Source organism: Erythranthe guttata, chromosome 12 (genome assembly GCF_056151865.1).
Source record: "Erythranthe guttata isolate IM_541 chromosome 12, IM_541, whole genome shotgun sequence".
Lineage (NCBI taxonomy): Eukaryota > Viridiplantae > Streptophyta > Magnoliopsida > Lamiales > Phrymaceae > Erythranthe > Erythranthe guttata.
In genome coordinates, this window is record NC_142544.1 from 17,120,001 (window position 1) to 17,138,950 (window position 18,950).

The 18,950-nt window shown below is 36.0% G+C and overlaps 5 protein-coding genes across 6 annotated transcripts in view; 4 read left to right on the forward strand and 1 right to left on the reverse strand.

Annotated features, from left to right (window-relative positions):
- The window catches only part of LOC105967470 (ran guanine nucleotide release factor, putative (Mog1/PsbP/DUF1795-like photosystem II reaction center PsbP family protein)), a 3,049-nt gene extending 2,417 nt beyond the window's left edge, over nucleotides 1-632 (forward strand). Inside the window, exons 5-7 of the mRNA XM_012992068.2 lie at nucleotides 86-133; nucleotides 209-285; nucleotides 386-632. Of these exons, the coding sequence (XP_012847522.2) occupies nucleotides 86-133; nucleotides 209-285; nucleotides 386-536 (276 nt within the window). The 3' untranslated portion in view covers nucleotides 537-632. The remainder of the gene's footprint in view (nucleotides 1-85; nucleotides 134-208; nucleotides 286-385) is intronic.
- Nucleotides 633-4,289: 3,657 nt separating this feature from the next.
- LOC105967693 (transcription factor TCP15) lies at nucleotides 4,290-6,264 on the forward strand. The gene has a single exon (XM_012992312.2). It carries the CDS (start codon nucleotides 4,688-4,690, stop codon nucleotides 6,008-6,010), a length of 1,323 nt encoding a protein of 440 aa, XP_012847766.2. The 5' UTR covers nucleotides 4,290-4,687; the 3' UTR covers nucleotides 6,011-6,264.
- A 4,356-nt stretch (nucleotides 6,265-10,620) lies between these two features.
- Nucleotides 10,621-11,767, forward strand: LOC105967413 (HVA22-like protein a). Of its 2 annotated transcripts, XM_088826475.1 has the most exons (6): nucleotides 10,621-10,779; nucleotides 10,895-10,921; nucleotides 11,058-11,180; nucleotides 11,281-11,398; nucleotides 11,472-11,524; nucleotides 11,628-11,767. In XM_088826475.1, exons 1-6 carry the CDS (start codon nucleotides 10,718-10,720, stop codon nucleotides 11,695-11,697), a joined length of 453 nt encoding a protein of 150 aa, XP_088682601.1. In that variant the 5' UTR covers nucleotides 10,621-10,717; the 3' UTR covers nucleotides 11,698-11,767. The 2 variants fall into 2 exon arrangements, with proteins under 2 accessions (XP_088682601.1, XP_088682600.1); XM_088826474.1 differs by having other exon boundaries at nucleotides 10,622-10,779; nucleotides 11,281-11,524.
- A 778-nt stretch (nucleotides 11,768-12,545) lies between these two features.
- On the forward strand, nucleotides 12,546-17,313 carry LOC105967586 (Regulator of chromosome condensation (RCC1) family with FYVE zinc finger domain-containing protein). Its single transcript, XM_012992192.2, has 8 exons — nucleotides 12,546-13,405; nucleotides 13,525-13,611; nucleotides 13,709-13,798; nucleotides 13,998-14,078; nucleotides 14,169-14,324; nucleotides 14,413-16,551; nucleotides 16,647-16,924; nucleotides 16,998-17,313. Exons 1-8 carry the CDS (start codon nucleotides 13,358-13,360, stop codon nucleotides 17,089-17,091), a joined length of 2,973 nt encoding a protein of 990 aa, XP_012847646.2. The 5' UTR covers nucleotides 12,546-13,357; the 3' UTR covers nucleotides 17,092-17,313.
- LOC105967587 (mucin-like protein) lies at nucleotides 17,241-18,933 on the reverse strand. The gene is made up of 3 exons (XM_012992193.2): nucleotides 18,318-18,933; nucleotides 17,779-17,968; nucleotides 17,241-17,686 (listed from the first exon to the last, which is right to left on the reverse strand). The coding sequence occupies exons 1-3, from the start codon at nucleotides 18,893-18,895 to the stop codon at nucleotides 17,465-17,467; spliced, it is 990 nt and encodes a 329-aa protein (XP_012847647.2). The 5' UTR covers nucleotides 18,896-18,933; the 3' UTR covers nucleotides 17,241-17,464.
- Nucleotides 18,934-18,950: the final 17 nt, after the last annotated feature.

Sequence of the window (18,950 nt, forward strand, 5' to 3'; positions counted from 1 at the left end):
TTTATGAATGTCAGTGTCATTTAATAATATGACCAGACAATATTTGTGGTTCTGCAATTGATTGTTTCTATTCTGTCATTTGTAGGCCATATCGAAGGGAAGACAAGGAAGAGATGCGCAGAACGTAGTTAAGGTAAACTTGCCCCCTTTTCCTTCTACTTTAAGGCAACTAGTTTGTTTTAATCTCTTCGGTCGGATCTTAATACAGGTTTACGTAGCTAATTTGCGCCTCAAGGGTGTCGCTACCGATGTTTTAATCACTGCTTACGAGCCCATCTTGATAAAGTAAGTCGCATGATTGATTCCGGTAGTTAACTTGTAATATAATATGTTTGGCTTTTAATTCCGTTTTCTTTAAATTTTTTACGGGTTTTTATTTTGGTAGCGCGGCGAGTGAAACGGCAGCGGCAGTTGGAGCAGGGGTAGCGGTACCGGCAGAACAGAGTGGATGTATGCCAATGAGGCAGGTTTTTACAAGTGCTGTGACTAGTTTCAAGGTTAATGACTGGAGCCTCTTTGGTTCATCTGCTGATTAAATACTGGATTATTTGTCCTGTTTTTCAGCTAATTAATTAGGATAATTACTCATTTATTTATTTTTAATCAGTTTATGAATGGTTAATTTATTGTCATTAGTAGACCCCATAGGTCAGATCTACTATAGTTATTAGTTAAGGTACTAGTACTACCATGCAACTATAGTTAAACTTCCTGGTTGGTTGAAATTTTTGAAAAAATGATGGAATAATCACTTTTTGTAATTGCCAATTACAGAACTATTATTTTCCCTGAAATTGCCGTCAACTATTTCTAGTTGACCAAAAAGTACAAAATAAAAAAAAAATAAAAAAAATATTGGCCTGATAACTACGAAAGTTGTTTCCCTATTAGTTGGTTAGTCCTATTCCTATATAGCTAGGGGTGGTAAATGAGCTGAGCAGCCGACTCGTGAGTTCGTTGAGTTGGTTCAAAAAAAACTCGAATTTGAGTTTTTCGTGCTCGAGCTTTTTTTTAGTTGTTTGTGAGCTCACGAGTTGACTCGTGGGCCTTATTCTTCTATTTTTATATATTAAATTTTATTTAAATATCGTATAATAATATAGTAATTATTATAGACAATATAAAAAATACCATATTGAAATTAAAAAAATATTATATTACAGTTTATTATTTAGTTTGTAATTTATTTATTTGTTATAATCTAAATAATTTTTAATAATACAAAATTATTAGTTGAGGAAAAAAAAAAACCAAATGAGTTTGGGGCTTTGGGCTCTGACTCGAACCAAAAATAAATTCGACGAGCTCGACAAAATGAACTCGAGTTCGAGCCTGACAAAAACGGCGACCTCGGCTGGTTCACACCCCTACCATCAGCTACTCCTATTTGTTTTTTTTTTTCTTTGATTAATATTTATTTGTCTCCTATTATATGTTTGAAAAAGAAAAAAAATTAAAATGACATTTGAAAGTCAATAGCGGGGCGATGAATACACACACATACATCTACATCAGAAGACCAAATCTGCCGGTCAATTTTGCTGAAAATAACGATTCTGAGACCAGCCATTTTTATTAGATGCATCCCTTTGTTGATTTCACACCATATATATAATATATATATATATATATATATACATACAAGAAGAAAAAAGGTTTCACACCATAAAAGGTCATATTGATTTTGGAAATATGATGAGTCAGATGGAAAACAAAAAAAAAATTAAAAAAAAAATAGAAATGGAAGAATTAATGAATAAATAAATAAATAATTGAGAAAATGGAAAGGTAAACAACCAAAAACATTCCGACAGAGAGTAGCGCATGATTAGATGAATTAGTGAGATGGTAAGCCATCTTCATCATCTATCAAACAATTCATTTTTATTAGGACCAAGTCACGGCACGTGATCTCTCCGACAACCACACCTTATCTATCTTCCTCACCCATCATTTTTTTTTTTCTATTACTTACTAATAAATATTCCCTCTCAAATTCAACACTACATATTAAATCCTATGTTGAAAAATGAAAAGCCAAATCAATTAGGGAAAAATAAATAAATAAATTCATATTTATGGGTTTAATTAGTCTAATGTTATTGAATTCATGCTTCTTCTCCTTGACTTTTTAAATTCGTACGACAGTTACTTCATTCGTTTTTCATTAGCTGTTATTTTTCATATTTGCGCAAGTCTTAAGAATGTTAATAAACGGGTCTTGATTTTAGGAAAATAGATAATGTTAGACAAAAATAACCTTATGTACTGATTAATGCAGGAGTAATGTTGAATAGTTAGTAAGTGTAAAATTGAAAAATATGTAATTAATGTAGAATTAAAATTGTAAAATGACAGATATTATGGAACAAAAAAAGTTCTTTAAAGTTACAGATATTATGGGACGGGGAATTAATAAGTAAAAATTATGAATGTCTCCAAATAGATTTATAGAGATAAGCTAATAAATTATATGTGGGTGTCCATTAACTTGGATTTGCTTGTAGTTAAGCTAATTAAGTTATCGTATTATTGATCGCTTGTTTCGACATTGACGACAACCCGACCCCGTTTTCGTCGAAGCAATATACATGTTAGACGACCCTAGTTAGTTTTTTTTATTTTAATCAAATATTATTTTGTAAGTATATAAAGGGCTTACTTGATGATGACCAATTTATATGTGTTTATCTTGATGAGGCCAATTAAAGAAAATGATTTAAAATGAAGAAGCTAGGGTTGTATATAAACTCAACAATCAAAAAAAAAAAAAAAATTAAGTTGGTGAGAAAAGTGGTTAAGTAGTATATGATTATAATAATAATTGTGAGTTGATCATGACTAACTGTCATGTTAACTACATTTACCAGGACAAAACAGATTAAGCTGCATGTTCAACAACAATATATATTGTCTCATTAATCGTCTTAATCACCATCATTAAAATTTCATCTAAAAATTGAAACAAATTTAGTTAAAATTAATAATTTCAACTTTAAAAAAGGCATTAACTGCTAATTAATTAATTAATTAATTAATAAATTACCCCACCTGGAAAATTAAAATCTCAGCTGCATATAATAACACAGAGTTAAAACAAACAAATGATTGCATGAATGAGATGGTGGCCAATTACTTGAATATTATTTCATATATATATATATCTAAAATAAATAAATAAAATATGAAAAATAAAAAAAAGAAGAAAGAAAAAAATAAAATAAAAAGAGTAAAGAGGATGGGGCCCAATCCAGTTCGTTCAGCTCCTCCACTGTCTGTATATAGATTGAATGATAAAGAGGAGTGCACGTGGATTCTGAATCAATTAAACCCTTCTTCAAAGTACTACTTGGAATTCAAACCATTTTTTTCTATTTTTATATCCTACATTTACCCTTTTTTTTATTTTAATTATTCAGTTTTTGTATATATTCATTTTTTTACTGCATGTATGATAATTGATATATATACGTATACAGTGCAAGGCTGTAACAAAAGCAACTTAATTATGGGACAATCTTGGAGTCGTAGTAAATGCTAGAATTTAATTACTGTAGTAAAGTTTTTGTCACGCTCGTATACTACGGGGCAAATGCATGCATAAAAGTCTTTTTTACTACGAATTTGGAACCTTATAATGCTACGGTTAATGGTCATAGTAAAATATAATTTTCTACTAGTGATCGATAGACGTACGTTGATAAGAAAGATTAAGAAAGTAGTAATTTATTTTTGGAAACTATATGTGTATCACTTTTACCAGAATATTTTCTACGTATAATAACGACCCACAGTACACGCTTATGTTTTGTGTGTTTAGTTGGTAGTTATTTAATCTGGTCTACGATTGAAATTCTCACGCCTACGTTGTAAATAATCAGTTGTAGCATCTAACTCTCTCATATGTTTCATCCTATCACTATTTAGAAAATTACTAATTATTAGACTGTAAATTTCGGCATCACATTAAAATGAGTTTGAAGGGGTTCGTTTTTGAATTATAATTGAGGAGTAAGTACTAAAAAATATGATTAACATAAATCCATAGACTAAATAATTAACTATCCACGTTGCATTAATTACCTTTTTTTTACCATGATGCAAAGGAGGTAGGGAGTAGTTATTTTGAAATAGACGAAACATTAGATTAGGTACTTTTGATAATTGATACCTCATGAAAAAAGTAGGATATTATATATATATGTATAATAAAATTGTTTTTTAATGAAAAAGAAAGATTGGTGAATTTAACCCTAGCCCACCACTCATATAATTTCCACTCATTGTGTTTGTTGCTTAAAGCTTTTGCACTCACTCACAGCTTCTTCCCTTATCTCCTTTTCTCTTTCTCTCTCTAGCTTTCTCTCTCTCTCTCCTAAAATAATAATAATAATAATCTCTCCGCCAGCTCCCATCTCAAAGGGTTTTGCTGGCTGCTGTGTGTGTGTTACTGTGTGAGAGAGAGAGAGACGACCAAATTAAAAACCCATACATAAACAGCAACAAGAAAGAGAGAGAAACAAAAACCCCATTAAAGAAAAGCTAGAGAGAGAGAGAGAGATCTATGTATATGAAGCTAGTCCCACAATTAGTGACTGAAAGTGAAGGTATACAGATATATGTATATATATATAGCCCCATAAGATCTTCTATATAGCTTCTATATATATTAATAATATATATATAGATGAATAACATGATGGATGGCGGCGGCGGCCATGGAAATGGTATGCAACACAAGCCTAATTTCCCTCTGCAACTGTTGGAGAAAAGTAGTACATCAGATCATCATCATCACCATCATCATCATCATCAACAACAAAATCAAGAACCCTATATTAGTAATAATAATAATCCCACCGCTGCTTCAAATATTCTGGCCGTCGCCGCTACTACTACTGATCATCACCCAGTACAGCAATTAGATCAGCCTGCGGGTAGCAAGAAGGCGGCGCCGCCCAAGAGAACCACCACCAAGGACAGGCACACTAAGGTCGACGGCCGCGGCCGCCGGATTCGGATGCCGGCCACCTGCGCCGCTAGGGTTTTTCAGCTCACTAAAGAGCTGGGACATAAATCCGACGGCGAAACCATCGAGTGGCTGCTCCAGCAGGCGGAGCCGTCGGTGATTGCCGCCACCGGAACCGGAACTATCCCGGCGAATTTCAGCTCGCTTAATATATCCGCCAGGAGTTCGGGTTCGACACTCTCGGCTCCGTTGCATTTGAGGAATAGCAGTTATTTCAGCCAGAGTTCCTTTGCGGCGGCGCCGCCGCAGTTCAGATTTAGGGCTGATCAGTGGGAGAGAAGTGCGGTTGAGGATTCTTCGTCGCCGTCGTCGGCGCAGAGAAGGGTTTTGTTTCCCGGAATTGGATTGTCGTCCGAGAATAATTCGCTGAATTTTCTGAACGGTAATATGAATGCCATGTTACAGGCTAAGCAGGAATTGCGGGATACAGGCCTTGGGATGGCGGTGGCGGCGGCGGAGGAGGAGGAGGAGGATGAAGAGGAGGCGGGTGGGGGGCGGCGGAAGCGGCGGTCGTCTGAGGAAGATATGACGCAAACCCAGATGGGGAACTATATGATGATGCAGTCCGGTTCAGGGAATATTCCGGCGAGTCAAGGCCACGGTTCGGCCACGGCGTTTCTTATGATGACGAATCCCGGCGGACAGAATATGAGCGGCGATCAATCTTTGTGGAGTTTTCCTTCCATCGGGAATTCTAGCATGTACAGAGGAAGTTCCGTGGCGGCGGCGGCCAATTATAGTGGGCTGCATTTTATGAATCTTCCGGCGCCGATGGCGCTCTTGCCGGGGCAGCAACTAGGAGGGGGTGGCGGCGGCGGAGGCGGTGGTGGTGGTGGTGGGTTAATGATCGACGGGCATCTGGGAATGCTTGCAGCGCTCAATGCATTCAAGTATAGTAATACCCATGGCGGCGGCGGCGGTGGTGGAGGAACGGAGGCAGGCCATGGCTCAAATGGCGGCGGCGGCGGCGATGATCACTGACATATTCCATATGATTGGTATATCCTTCTCGAATTTCATCAGTTTCTTGAAATATGGATATATTATATTATATATATTTAATATTATATTAAATAATATTTGAATGCTTAGGTTGCAGTGTTTTATTATCAGGGTTTGATTACTATTAAGTACTGATTTTTATCAATTTGATTGCGTGAATATCGAGTTTGATCTTTTATCTATTCTATTCTATTATGTAATATTATCGAGAGCAAATATTTTTATTTAGACTACATTTTGATTTTTGATTGAAGGATTTTGTGTGGTTGAGCTGGGAATTTTCAAGAACTATATATTATTCAATACAATTAATTTGAATTTAAAATCTACTAGCTAGAATGACTCAAATCTAACTTAAAAGGATATTTATATGAAAATTTGAAACTTATTGCCAAGTACATCTATGCAAAAAAGATCATCGAATTTGTTACTATGAATTTGAAATCATTCGTTGATCATGCGAATGCAGTCTTCATAATTATGGATTTTGTATTTCATTGAGAGTTCGATGCTATTATAGGGCTGGGCATTTGGGATCGGGATTCGGGATCCCGTCCCGTCCCGATCGGAATTTTACTATTTGGGACTAAAACTTCGGGAATTCGGGATTATGGGATTCGGGATTGGGATTAGGAACAAATACGGGATCGGTATTAGGGAATTGGTTCAATCCCGATCGGGATATTTTAATCCCGAATTAGGAAAAAAAGAAAAAAAAAACTAATAAAAATACACGCACACACACACACACACACACACACACACACACACACACACACACACACACACACACACACACACACACACACATATATATATATATATATATATATATATATATATATATATATATATATATATATATATATATATAGAGTGTCAAGGAGATAAAAAATACAATATAAAATATATTGTTTCAACTTATTTTTACATTTTTAAAATTTTATTTGTTCCAAGTTTTGTGGTAAAAATAAATAAGGCAAGAACAATAGTATGTATATAATATATTCAAGTTGGTTTAGTGTATAAAATAATACTAATGGAAAAAAGATGCAATATTTCTTAGTTTTTAGGCAAAATATGGGATTTCCCGATCCCAATCCCGATTCCCGAAATATTTAGGGATACCGATATAACCGGGATTTAATAGTATGGGACGGGATTGGGATTTAAAATTTCTATCCCGAATCCCGAAATCCCGATCCCGAAAATCCCGAATTCCCGAAATCCCGTCCCGAACTCACCCCTAGATGCTATATCTGGTGGATTTGAACGGTATGTTTAAAACATTAAACATATATACACATACACGATTCAAATCCATATATCCATTATAAATAACCAGATGTATTATCTATAATTTCCCGTATTTCATAGTTGGAGTGTAAAGTATGAAATTTCATTGTCAAAGATACATACATATATATGAGATAATTACACAATAATGATAACTATGTGTGCATACATATTTGTTGCCGTTAGTTATTAGAGCAATTTCAATGAAGGAATCAAATTGAGAATTCATTAGTAAAACTTCTATTTTAATGCTCCAAAATTCAAATTTTTATATTAGGAATCAAATTTGTAATTATTTAAATATTCAACCTTCGGAGATGCAAAAATGCATCATGCAAAAAGAGGTATAAAAAAATTAACAACGTACCCAAATAATCTATCATGAATCGACATGTGTCAATTTGAAATATATTTAAACTTATATTTAAAATTTGACAATCCAGTTAATGGTTGTAATTGGAATAAACGAGTATAAAAAAAATAAAACTAGCATCAAATTAGTAGATGATGATTCACTTTAATGTATGTTTGTGTTTTAGTGAAGTTTTCTTTTTTTTTTACTGTAGCAGTCAAATTTTTTTACTGACAGTCAAATTATTTTCGAAGGAGAAATAAACTTTTGAAATTATTATGCGATATCTGTTTTTTGAAAATCGTAACAAACATAAATTCTTTTGCGGAAAAGAATAAAAACGAGATGAAAACCCGAACCAAACAATAACAATTTTTGTTGCAACACTAGCTAAAAAAACACAAACAAAATTGATTTAATTTTTAATTAAACTGTCAAAAAATAAGAAAAACTGTAACTGTAAATTTGACTAAGGTTTGATCAAACAATTTGAGAAGAAAAAAGAAAAAAAAAAGTTGAAAAATGCAATATTAATAAATTAATAATAATATATTAAAGCATGCAATAAAAGGAGGGCACGTTTGGTAATAAAATTGAGCAGTGTAAAATCCCTTTCATCAGGTGGCTCTCAGGTGGGTTTCAGACAATGCTCCTAGCTGCTGCTGTGCTGCCTAAAATATTACCCCAAAACAGATTTATTTATTTATTTATTCACTACCCATTTAATCAATTTCTCATCTTTTTCATTTCAATTAAATTAAATTAAATTAAATTAAAATGCAATTTTGTCACACTGCATGCAGTGCATGGTGGGTAGTACTGCTGTCATATATTGGTCCTGCTGACCCGTATTTATTATTTAATCTGAACCGTTCATTTAATGTCATTGTTTCTTAGCTTCAATATACACATTTTATTTATTATTTATTTATATATATTGCTTTTCTTGTTCTTGGTTTTCATAAGAGAGCATCTTTGGTGGGACATGATATAAACAGAATTAAGGTTATATATATGATATATCTTCTGTCTTTTGCTAAGCTGTAATTTATATATATATATATATATATATATATATATATATATATATATATATAATATATATATATATATATATAGAGAGAGAGAGAGAGAGAGAGAGAGAGAGAGAGTACAGTAGATATTAATTCATGGTGATGATAATTCCTGTATATGTGGATGTCCTTTGTTTGTGCAGATAGTCAAATCCACATGTAGAAGTAGTACTTGTACTACATCAAATAATTCAGGTGGACCTACACTACATATATATGCTATGCTACTTCAAATTTAATTTCAAATTGGAGTTAATATTGATGGATTAATTTTTTTTTTTTTTTATTTATTATTGATAATTTGATTAATTATTTATTATTGTGCGGTTAATTAGACTGAACTATTAAAAGATTCATAAGCATTGTATATATAAATACAAGGGTATACTAGCTAAAAAAAAATAAAAATTATTGGACTTGGATTGAATTTTTAATTTAAACCAAACCTGTAGGGTTGTGTAGTTTTATAAACCTAAGGGGTATAGATGTAAATACACATAGAACTTAGAGGATGCAAATGTAATTTATCCTAACTATAACTTTATTTTTCCACCAGAAGGAAAACAAAGATGATGTCAATCAGACTTTGAAACAAATTAATTATCAAATATTGAAAAGGAGTTGCATCTCAAATTACTCTTTATATATTTTTTTATTAAGTGTAAATTACGGACAACCCCTTAGGTAAGGCTAAATTATGAAAAAAAAGCTCATTACTTTGGGTAATTACGTCAACCTTCCTTAATTATGAATCCCTTACAGTGTCAAATTTAGTGGAATTTTCTAGATTATGTGGAATATTCTTTACTTTGTACCCGTTTTACCCCATTCGAGCTCGACATGATTTTGAAACAAGATAATCATAATATGTGTCTCTTGACTTGTAAATATATATCAAATTTTGTTGCATTAAAAACTGCATTTTTGCACAAAATGAGTATAAACTTGTGAATATTCTGGTGAATTTGACAACATAATTAGAATAACTCAATTAATTAATTAATGAGAATACAGAGAAATAATAACCTTTCTCTGTATGCTTTCATATGTATGGATTAGGAAACAAGAATAAGACCAGCTGGCTTGGTTTAAGGATAAAACAAATATATGGGAAAGTGACCTCATTGTTGTGCATTTCTAAAGGAAAAGAAAAAAAGTTAGATTAAGAGAGGTAATAAATTATGCATTTTTACTCCCCCTTGGACCGATTAAAGAATCGAGGCCGTGACTCGACAATTTTGGTGCGGTGGTCGAGATGGGAAACCGTTGGCCTGGAATGCGACAACTGGCCAGCGCCCATCGGCGACGTGGCGCAGTATTATATCAGTTCGGGGCATGCATATTTGAAAGAAGGAATCCGGGTTCGTATTGGCGACGGGATTTTAACATCGATTCTGGGGGGACCCTTTAATTTGTTAATGAATGATGGTACGTATAAGCTAACGCCCTTCACTCCAAGACCATTGCGCTCGACCTTTCCAAATACAGCGTCGTCCGACATACATCGAATCTTGTCTGTTTCTAGATCGAATCTCTAAGTACATTTTACGAAATCTCAATGTACAATTAACAATTAGGCTAAATAAATAATAATAATAATAATAATAATAATAATAATAATAATAATAATAATAATAATAATAATAATAATAATAATAATAATAATAATAATAATAATAATAATAATAATAATAATTAATTAATTAATGATAATAATTCCAGTGATAAGCTTTGTATCAATAAGTCAAAATCCTCCGTAAATTAGGCCTCTTAATATCACCTTTTTATGCACTTTATTATATACTTTATTTGGCCAGGAAACATGCGTGCATAAATCACTGTATTAATTACACACCTTTTAATTTTTTTTTACCACACAAAGCCACTAATTACTCCACAGTATAATCTCCCAGCCTAAGTACTGATACACAAGCCAGAAAATAATTAATCCAAAAAACCTCGGAAATGGGCATTAATGGAGATAATATCTTTTCTGTTGTGGCAAAAAACATCGATGTTCTTGCAATGTAAGTCTCGTTAATTATATTATCATCGATTAATCTTTCGTTAATTCTTTTTGCTGATGTCTTAATTAATAATCTGGCTTCATGCATGTTTGAACGTCGATCGATCGTATATTAGGCCTCTCGTTTCTCTTGTCTTTCCTCTGTAAGTCGTCACATGTGATTTTCTTTCGTTTCCTTTTAATTTGCATATAAGATAATTAATAATTATCATCTTAATTGGAAGAACAAATAAATTAACTTATATATAAATATATATTGAAAAAAAAATTATTTAACAGATATTGTTCGATCAAGGCGATCGAGACTAAATCCAGCGCGGACGATCAACAATGGCTCACGTATTGGGTTCTTTACTCTCTCATCACATTATTCGAACTCACATTTGCCAAACTACTCGAATGGTATTTTAATTAATATTCACTTGATGACTATATACATATATAATGTAATGTACGTACGATAAAAGATCGAAAGTTAATTAATATATATTCCAATAATCAGGTTTCCGATTTGGTCGTACACGAAGCTGATAGGCGTGTGCTGGCTGGTATTGCCGTATTTCAACGGAGCAGCGTACGTGTACGAGCATTTCGTAAGGCCATTCTACATGAACCCACAGGTTAAGCTATGGTACACCCCCAGGAAAAATGACATTTTCTTCACAAAACCTGATGATATACTCACTGCTGCAGAGAAGTATATCCAAGACAATGGACCACAAGCTTTTGAAAGGCTCATTGCCAGGGTAATTAATTTATTATTTATTATTTATTATTTATTATTTTCTGCTAATAGATAATTATTAATATTAATGGAAATTAATGACAATGTTTTGTTTGTGTACTAAGGCTGATAGAGAATCAAGAACCAGGAGGAGCAGCTACACAATCTTTCATGATGATTATGAGTATTAATTAATTAATTAGTTAATTATTGGAATTGTCTGTCCAGGTTTTTAATTTAATTTAATGACTATTGGAATTAGTTAATGTTGTCTAATTGTCTGTGTGTTGATTAATTACTCTATTGACATTAGTTTCTTATCAATATTTAATTTCTACCGTATTCGCTGTGGAAATATATAAAATTTGGTTTGGAAAATATGAAAGATAGATTTGAGAAAGTCCAATAATGAATTGGGCCATAAGAGATTTCAATTGGGCTAATGGGCTGAAAAAGGAATATACCACCCAATTGAATTATTATAAATAAATAACAAATGTAGTCAGATAGATAAGCTGATTGAAATTGATTATTATTAATTAATTAATTAAATTATTCCCGATGTGGGACAAAGTGTTGGTTGACAGGTTGCTAATGATTTAAAAGAGTTTTATTTGGTTGGATTTAATAGTGCACGGTGCACCAGAATTTATTTAAAATATTTTATAGAATTTTATTGTGGAGAAATGAAAATTAAAAAAAAAATTGAGGATTTTTATATTCATCTTAGTCGTGCATAATTATTTAATAGCATAAATACTCATTTTATGGGAATTATATTTTCCAAAAGTATGGAGTTTTTTTAAAATATGTAATCCCAATTAAATAAAATGAACTATATGATCAATTAATTTTTTTTATAAAATTTTCAATTGATTCGTTTCATCTTTAGACCAACGCATCGCTGTTTTGGCTTTATTTGTCAAACAAAACAAAAATTAAATAATACAAAAATTCAAAACGACAAAAGTAAAGAATTAAAATTATTAAAAAAAAAATAGAAAACAAATAATAATAAAAAAAACATCCCAATCATCGAATCCGGCTTCCCCCATCTCAGATACAAACTGACTTTCAGTTGATGACGTGGCATTTTCCCGGAAAAAAAGGAATGCTAAGCAAAAAAGAAATGCAGAGAAAGAACACGTAAAAAAATATACAGAAGGTATTGTATGTATGTATGTATGCACGTTTTAGGGGTCTCACCCTCAAAAAATTCAACCCTTCCCCCAAATCCCATAATCCCCTTTCTCAATTAAAACCCTATTAATTAATTTTCTTCTTCTTCCGATTTCGAGAACCCAAGTTTTCTTCCTCACAATTCTCTTCTTTTTGTTGCCCGAGATCAGATTTTCAGCTCGGGAAAAAAAAAGAAAAAAAAAAGAAAGAGAGAGAGAGATTCGATCTCGACGTTAAGAATTTGTGGGTTTCTGAAGAAAATTTAGGCGAATGAAATCATCCTCTTTCTAATTTTTTAATTTTTAATTTTTCTTCTTCAAATGCTTTGTGCATGGCTGCAAATTGAAATCAAGAGAAATATAGTTTATCTAGGGCTGAATATTTTCTGATCTAAACAAGTGGCGCAGCTGTGAGTCACAGAGCTGAAAGTTGTTATTATTGATTCCGAGAGTAAAAAAAAGTTTGAGAGGGCTTCTTCTTCAGCTGAATTTTAATTTTCATGGTGATTTGAGAATGGGTTAGTTTGAAGAAATTGAATCTCTGAGTATAAAAAGAGGGATAATCAATGTGGTATATGGAGCAGAGTAGGAGGGAGATAACATCAATTTTGGAAAAATCAAATGGGTTTTGGTTTAATTGGTGGTTTGTTGCACCTAATAGTTACATTGCAACGTGAATGGCTGATTTGCAGAGGCCTAGTCTCGTGGAAAGAGACATTGACCAGGTACTTTTTATTTCTTCTGTGTTCTTTATATGCTCACCAAGTGTTTGTGTTTATGTAATTTTATTTTTTGATCTTTTGAGTGAGATTTTTGTGTATGCTCATCAAGTGTTTGTGTTTAGGCCATCACAGCCCTTAAGAAGGGGGCACACTTGCTAAAGTATGGGCGGAGGGGGAAGCCGAAGTTTTGCCCGTTTCGACTTTCTAATGTAAGTTTTGTGTCGTAACATATATAAACCCACAGAGATTGAGTTTCTTCGATTCTTGATTTAAACGAAATACTAATTTTGGCGGCTGAAATTTCAGGATGAGTCTACCTTGATATGGTACTATGGAAAAGACGAGAAACAGCTCGAGTTACGTCATGTTTCGAGAATTATTCCCGGACAGAGGACTGTAAGTATGATCGAATGATTCTCTCCATCTGAGGAGATGTTTATGCCTAAATATCATGCTTATTTGATGCTTATTTCAGAGTTAAATCTTCGTTAGATGTAATGTTTTTTTAAAGCTCAATAGCCTTTACCTATTTGGTGATTTACGGTTACGTTCAAAGCGTCTAACCGACACTGTACTTCTTTTTTTCTCCTGTCAGTCAATATTTCAGCGGTACCCTCGGCCCGAAAAGGAATATCAATCATTTTCTCTAATATACAGCGACAGGTCCTTGGATTTGGTGAGTTTTCTGGTTGCTCTCTTTCATTAATTGTCACAATGTTTACCGAAATCCGGTTTCATTTCTTAGTTGCCAAATATTTCCCCGCAGATATGTAAAGATAAGGACGAAGCCGAGGCTTGGTTCGTTGGTTTAAAAGCTCTCATTGCACGTGGTAGCTACAAAAAATCAAGAAATGAGGCAAAAAACGAAACTGCCTCGTCCGATACTCCACGTGGCTGCAGAGTTTCCCCCGCAATTTCATTCGTCAGTTCTTAAATCTCTCTTAAATCTTAAATCTCTCTCATTGATTATATTTCTAATTCTTTTTACTCATCCAAATCCATCTCCACAGGATCAGTCAGAAACGCAACAACGATCCGAAAACACTTCCCAAAGCAGACTGGGAAAAGCATTCGCCGACGTATTATCATATACAGCAACAACCAAGAATCCTCAACCGCCCGACCCCCTATCATACCCCTCCACCTTGCTGCCAGCTGGTGCCGCAGAAAACTCAAACGCTCGAGTCTCCGGTGCAGAAACAGTAAGGGTGAGCCTCTCTAGTGCTGTGAGCTCGTCCAGTCAAGGCTCGTGCAACGAGGATTTCGATAACTTGGGCGACGTGTTCATCTGGGGAGAAGGTATTGGTGACAGATCATCGGAAAAAAACGACGCCCTATTGCCCAAGGCATTAGAATCGGGGGTGGTTCTTGATGTACACAACATTGCTTGTGGTAAAAAGCACGCAGTTTTAGTGACGAAGCAGGGTGAAATATTCAGCTGGGGGGAGGAGGAAAGAGGGCGGCTTGGCCACGGAGTGGAAACCGACGTACCCCATCCAAAACCCATCGAAAATCTTGGCGGCAAGAGCATTGAGACGGTGGCGTGTGGAGAGTACCATACCTGTGCGGTGACACTTTCTGGCGATCTCTACACATGGGGTGATGGATCTCTCAACTGTGGTTTGCTTGGGCATGGAAGTGAGGCTAGCCATTGGATCCCGAAGAAGGTGGGTGGGCCCATCGAGGGTTTGAAAGTCTCGTTCGTATCTTGTGGGCCGTGGCATACGGCCTTGCTGACGTCAGCTGGCCGTTTGTTCACGTTCGGAGACGGGACTTTCGGTGCGTTGGGTCACGGCGAACGTAGCTGCGTGATTATTCCACGAGAAGTCGAGGCTTTGAAGGGAATGCAGGCGATTCGAGTGGCTTGTGGCGTGTGGCATACTGCAGCGGTTGTGGTGGAAGCTTCCGGAACTTCTTCTTCTAATGATTCCGGAAAGCTCTTCACGTGGGGCGATGGGGATAAAGGAAGATTAGGTCACAGCGATAATGTGTCACGATTAGTACCTGAATGTGTCTCGTCGTTGGCCGATAAAGATTTTTCTCGTGTAGCGTGTGGGAATAACTTCACCGTTGCGTTGACTGCATTAGGGAGAGTGTACACCGTGGGGAGTGTTGTTAGCGGGCAGCAAAACGGGAAGATGCCGGTGTGCGTAAAAGGGAGCATCACCGACAGTTTTGTGGAGGATATTTCTTGTGGATCCCACCATATTGCGGTTTTGACCGCGAAATCGGAGGTTTACACGTGGGGGAAGGGCTCGAACGGGCAGCTAGGCCATGGTGACTACGAAGAAAGAACTTCGCCGACGCTTGTCAATTTTCTCAAAGACAAGCAAGTGAAGAGTGTAGCTTGCGGTTCGAATTTCACAGCAGTTATATGCCTGCATAAGTGGATATCGAGTGCCGATAACTCCGTTTGCTCGGGGTGCCGTAACCCTTTCGGCTTCATACGCAAACGCCACAACTGCTACAACTGCGGCCTCGTTTTCTGCAAAGCTTGCAGTGCAAGAAAGTCAATAAAAGCTTCTTTAGCTCCTAGCTTGAACAAGCCTTACCGCGTTTGTGACGACTGCTACGCGAAATTACAGAAGGCGATCGATTCTTCTAAACTTGCTAGTGTGAAGAGTGAGAAGGAGGCTCGTTTGCCGGGGAACAATGTTTCGAGGCTGTCTTCGGCTGAGTCGTTTAAATCGGATAGGCATTCAAGCGATAATAACAACAACCGCGTGTTTGCTCTACAGAACGGGAGTTCGAGTAATGTGCAGAGGCCTAGCACTTCTTCGAAATCGCCCACAAGCCCTTTTGGATCTTCGCAGGGTTCTATTTCGTTTTATCTTCCGGAAATTTCTAGATTGCCTTCTCCGGTAATTGGGAGGACAACCCCTCGGAGGTCAACTACACCTTCGCCATCTCTGTCTTTTCGCACGTCCGAAGCAAATGCAGACGATATCAAGATTTGCGGTGATAATAGTTTAAGTCTTGAGGTGAAAAGTTTAAGGGCACAAGTTGAAAAACTTACGAGCAAGAACCAACTTCTAGAAGCTGAGCTGGAAAATAAAACGGAGCAGCTGAAGGAGATGAAGGCACGGGCGGTAGACGAAGCGGAGAAGAGCAAAGCGGCGAAAGAAGTGATAAAGTCACTCACTGCTCAGGTTTTTTTTTTTTTTAATTAATTTTTTTTTTGTTTTGCATCTTCGGTTTTTTCTTGTGATGAATACCGATGCGTGGGTCTGATTTGTGTTGGCAGTTGAAAGAGATGGCTGAAGGATTTTCGGAGGATGCTAATAACAACGAGCAAACGGCGAATGATGCTAATAATCGGCCGTCCAATGGGAGCAGTGTCACGAGCGTGACATCGCCCAAGAGTGAGTCGAGTAGTGACAATTCAACGACTATACCACTGTGTAACGGGACTAAGGCTCAAGCACAGAAATCGGAAAAGATTTTACAAGACGAGCCCGGCGTGTACATAACTCTCGTTTCCTTACCAGATGGTGTCAATGAACTTAGACGAGTTCGTTTCAGGTACTCTTTTTTTTTTTATTTAATTAATTAATTATTATTATTATTATGTTTGTTAAATATTGTTTTTGTACAGCCGGAAAAGGTTCACAGAGGATCAGGCGGAGAAGTGGTGGGCTGAAAACGGAACGAGGGTATGTGAGCGGCACAACGTCAGAACTGCACAGTAGAAACTCAAGATGGCTTCTGTTTTGTTTGTTATTATAAATTTCACATCTTTGGTTTTGGCTGTTGTCATGTCATCTTTGAGCAGTTCCAATTTTTTTTTTTTTTTTTTTTTTTTTTACAGTTTCTTCCTACTATAGTCAGAATTTGTTGGTTTAGCTGTAAAGTTCGAGAAATTTTCGATTACTCGCGAGTTCTTTATCGATGTTTTTTATTTCAGAGGTAAACGAGAAAGATTGTCCAAAGGGCAACATTGTTAGCAACAGGAGATACAAAATCACAATGAGGAATTGCTTTCCTTTGGCATAATCAAAATTGTTGTGACATTTGCTGTAGTAATAAATAAGCATTTGTAAAATAATGCAACTTTCAAAGATTTCATCGGCCTCTAGACGAAGATCTAGAGGAAGAGTAAGTGCTGGGAGGTGTCGGAATCTTCTCCTCTCTGAAAGGCTGAGTCGACTCGTCTGATACAGTGGGAAGCCTTGAAACACTTCCCTTCCCTTTCTTTGCATTCGGTCCGATTTCCTCAATCATGTACCTCCATCCATCAATAGGCCTCCTACGGCTAAATATGTGTGTTTTTATAAAGCTCGCAATCTGTAAATTCGATAAAAAGAGAGAGCAGAGCATAATTAGAATACAAAGAAATTGAACCCTGAACGAAAATTGTGGTTTTGAATAATATGAACCTGAAATTTATTGAAGGCAATTCGACGCTCAAACTCTTGAACAAGTATGTCTTCTTCTCTTTGCGACATATCCCATATACTACCACCATCTGGAGATTTTGACGTCGTTTCCCAGCCGTCGGGTTTGTTTTTGAACTCCGACCCCGGGATTTTGGGATCTCCAAAATCATTGTTTGCAGAATCAAATATCCTGCATTTATCAAAAGATAGACAACACGATTCACACACATAACCGGAAATTCCACCCAATAACAACGGTCGATTTTTTTTTCATTTCTAAGTAACATTTCAGTGACATAATTCAAAATATGCTATGCTTCACGAATATCTTTAAATCGATCGAAACTTTGTAAATACTTGGCATGATTAATCGCACTACCAAGTAAACTTCCTAACACCATGAACAATGCTTCTTGGCTGTTTACTAAATACACAAATTACCAAAACACCACCAAGACACACTATTCATTTTCAATGTTATTGATAATCAAAATGTTTCAGAAACGAAAAATCGAAGCACGAGAGAAAGCAACACATACTCAGAGGCGCTGTCGAGCAGTTTCTCAATATCGTCGCCGCCAGAAATGGAATTCCCCAATTTAGTTTCCTCCAATTTCTCGATCTCCTTCACCCACAGCCCCGCGTGTATTTTCTGCTTCGTCAGTCTGTAATCCCTCTTAATATTCTCCAAGCTATACAGAGAAGATGAAGATGCTTGCCCCGGCGGCGGAGACTCATTTTTGTCGTCGTCTTTTTTCACCGATTTGCCCTTCCTTTGATCCCAATTATCGTTCATGTCCTCCACGAACGCTTTGGTATCGGCGTCGATCTCTTCCGCCAGGGATGATAGTTGGGGATTTTGGTCGGCGGCGGGGAGGGCGAAGCTGACGTCGGATTCCCAGGGGGCGCGTGCCGATTTTCCGGAGAGGTCGTCGGGCAGCCAGGCTGTTTCCCACGCGTCATTCCACTCGTCCTCTCCGGATTTATTGCTTTTGTTAGTTCGACCGCTCGAAAAATGGCGGACGTCGCCAGTGGCGGCGGCCGCCGCCGCGGCGGTGGGGTTTAGGATGGGGGTTTTGAGGACGGAGGTTAGCCTGTAAATTAGTGTCATTTTCATGTGGAGAAATTTTACAAATGTTAATAAATTTAAACATTTATTATGATGAAGCTGA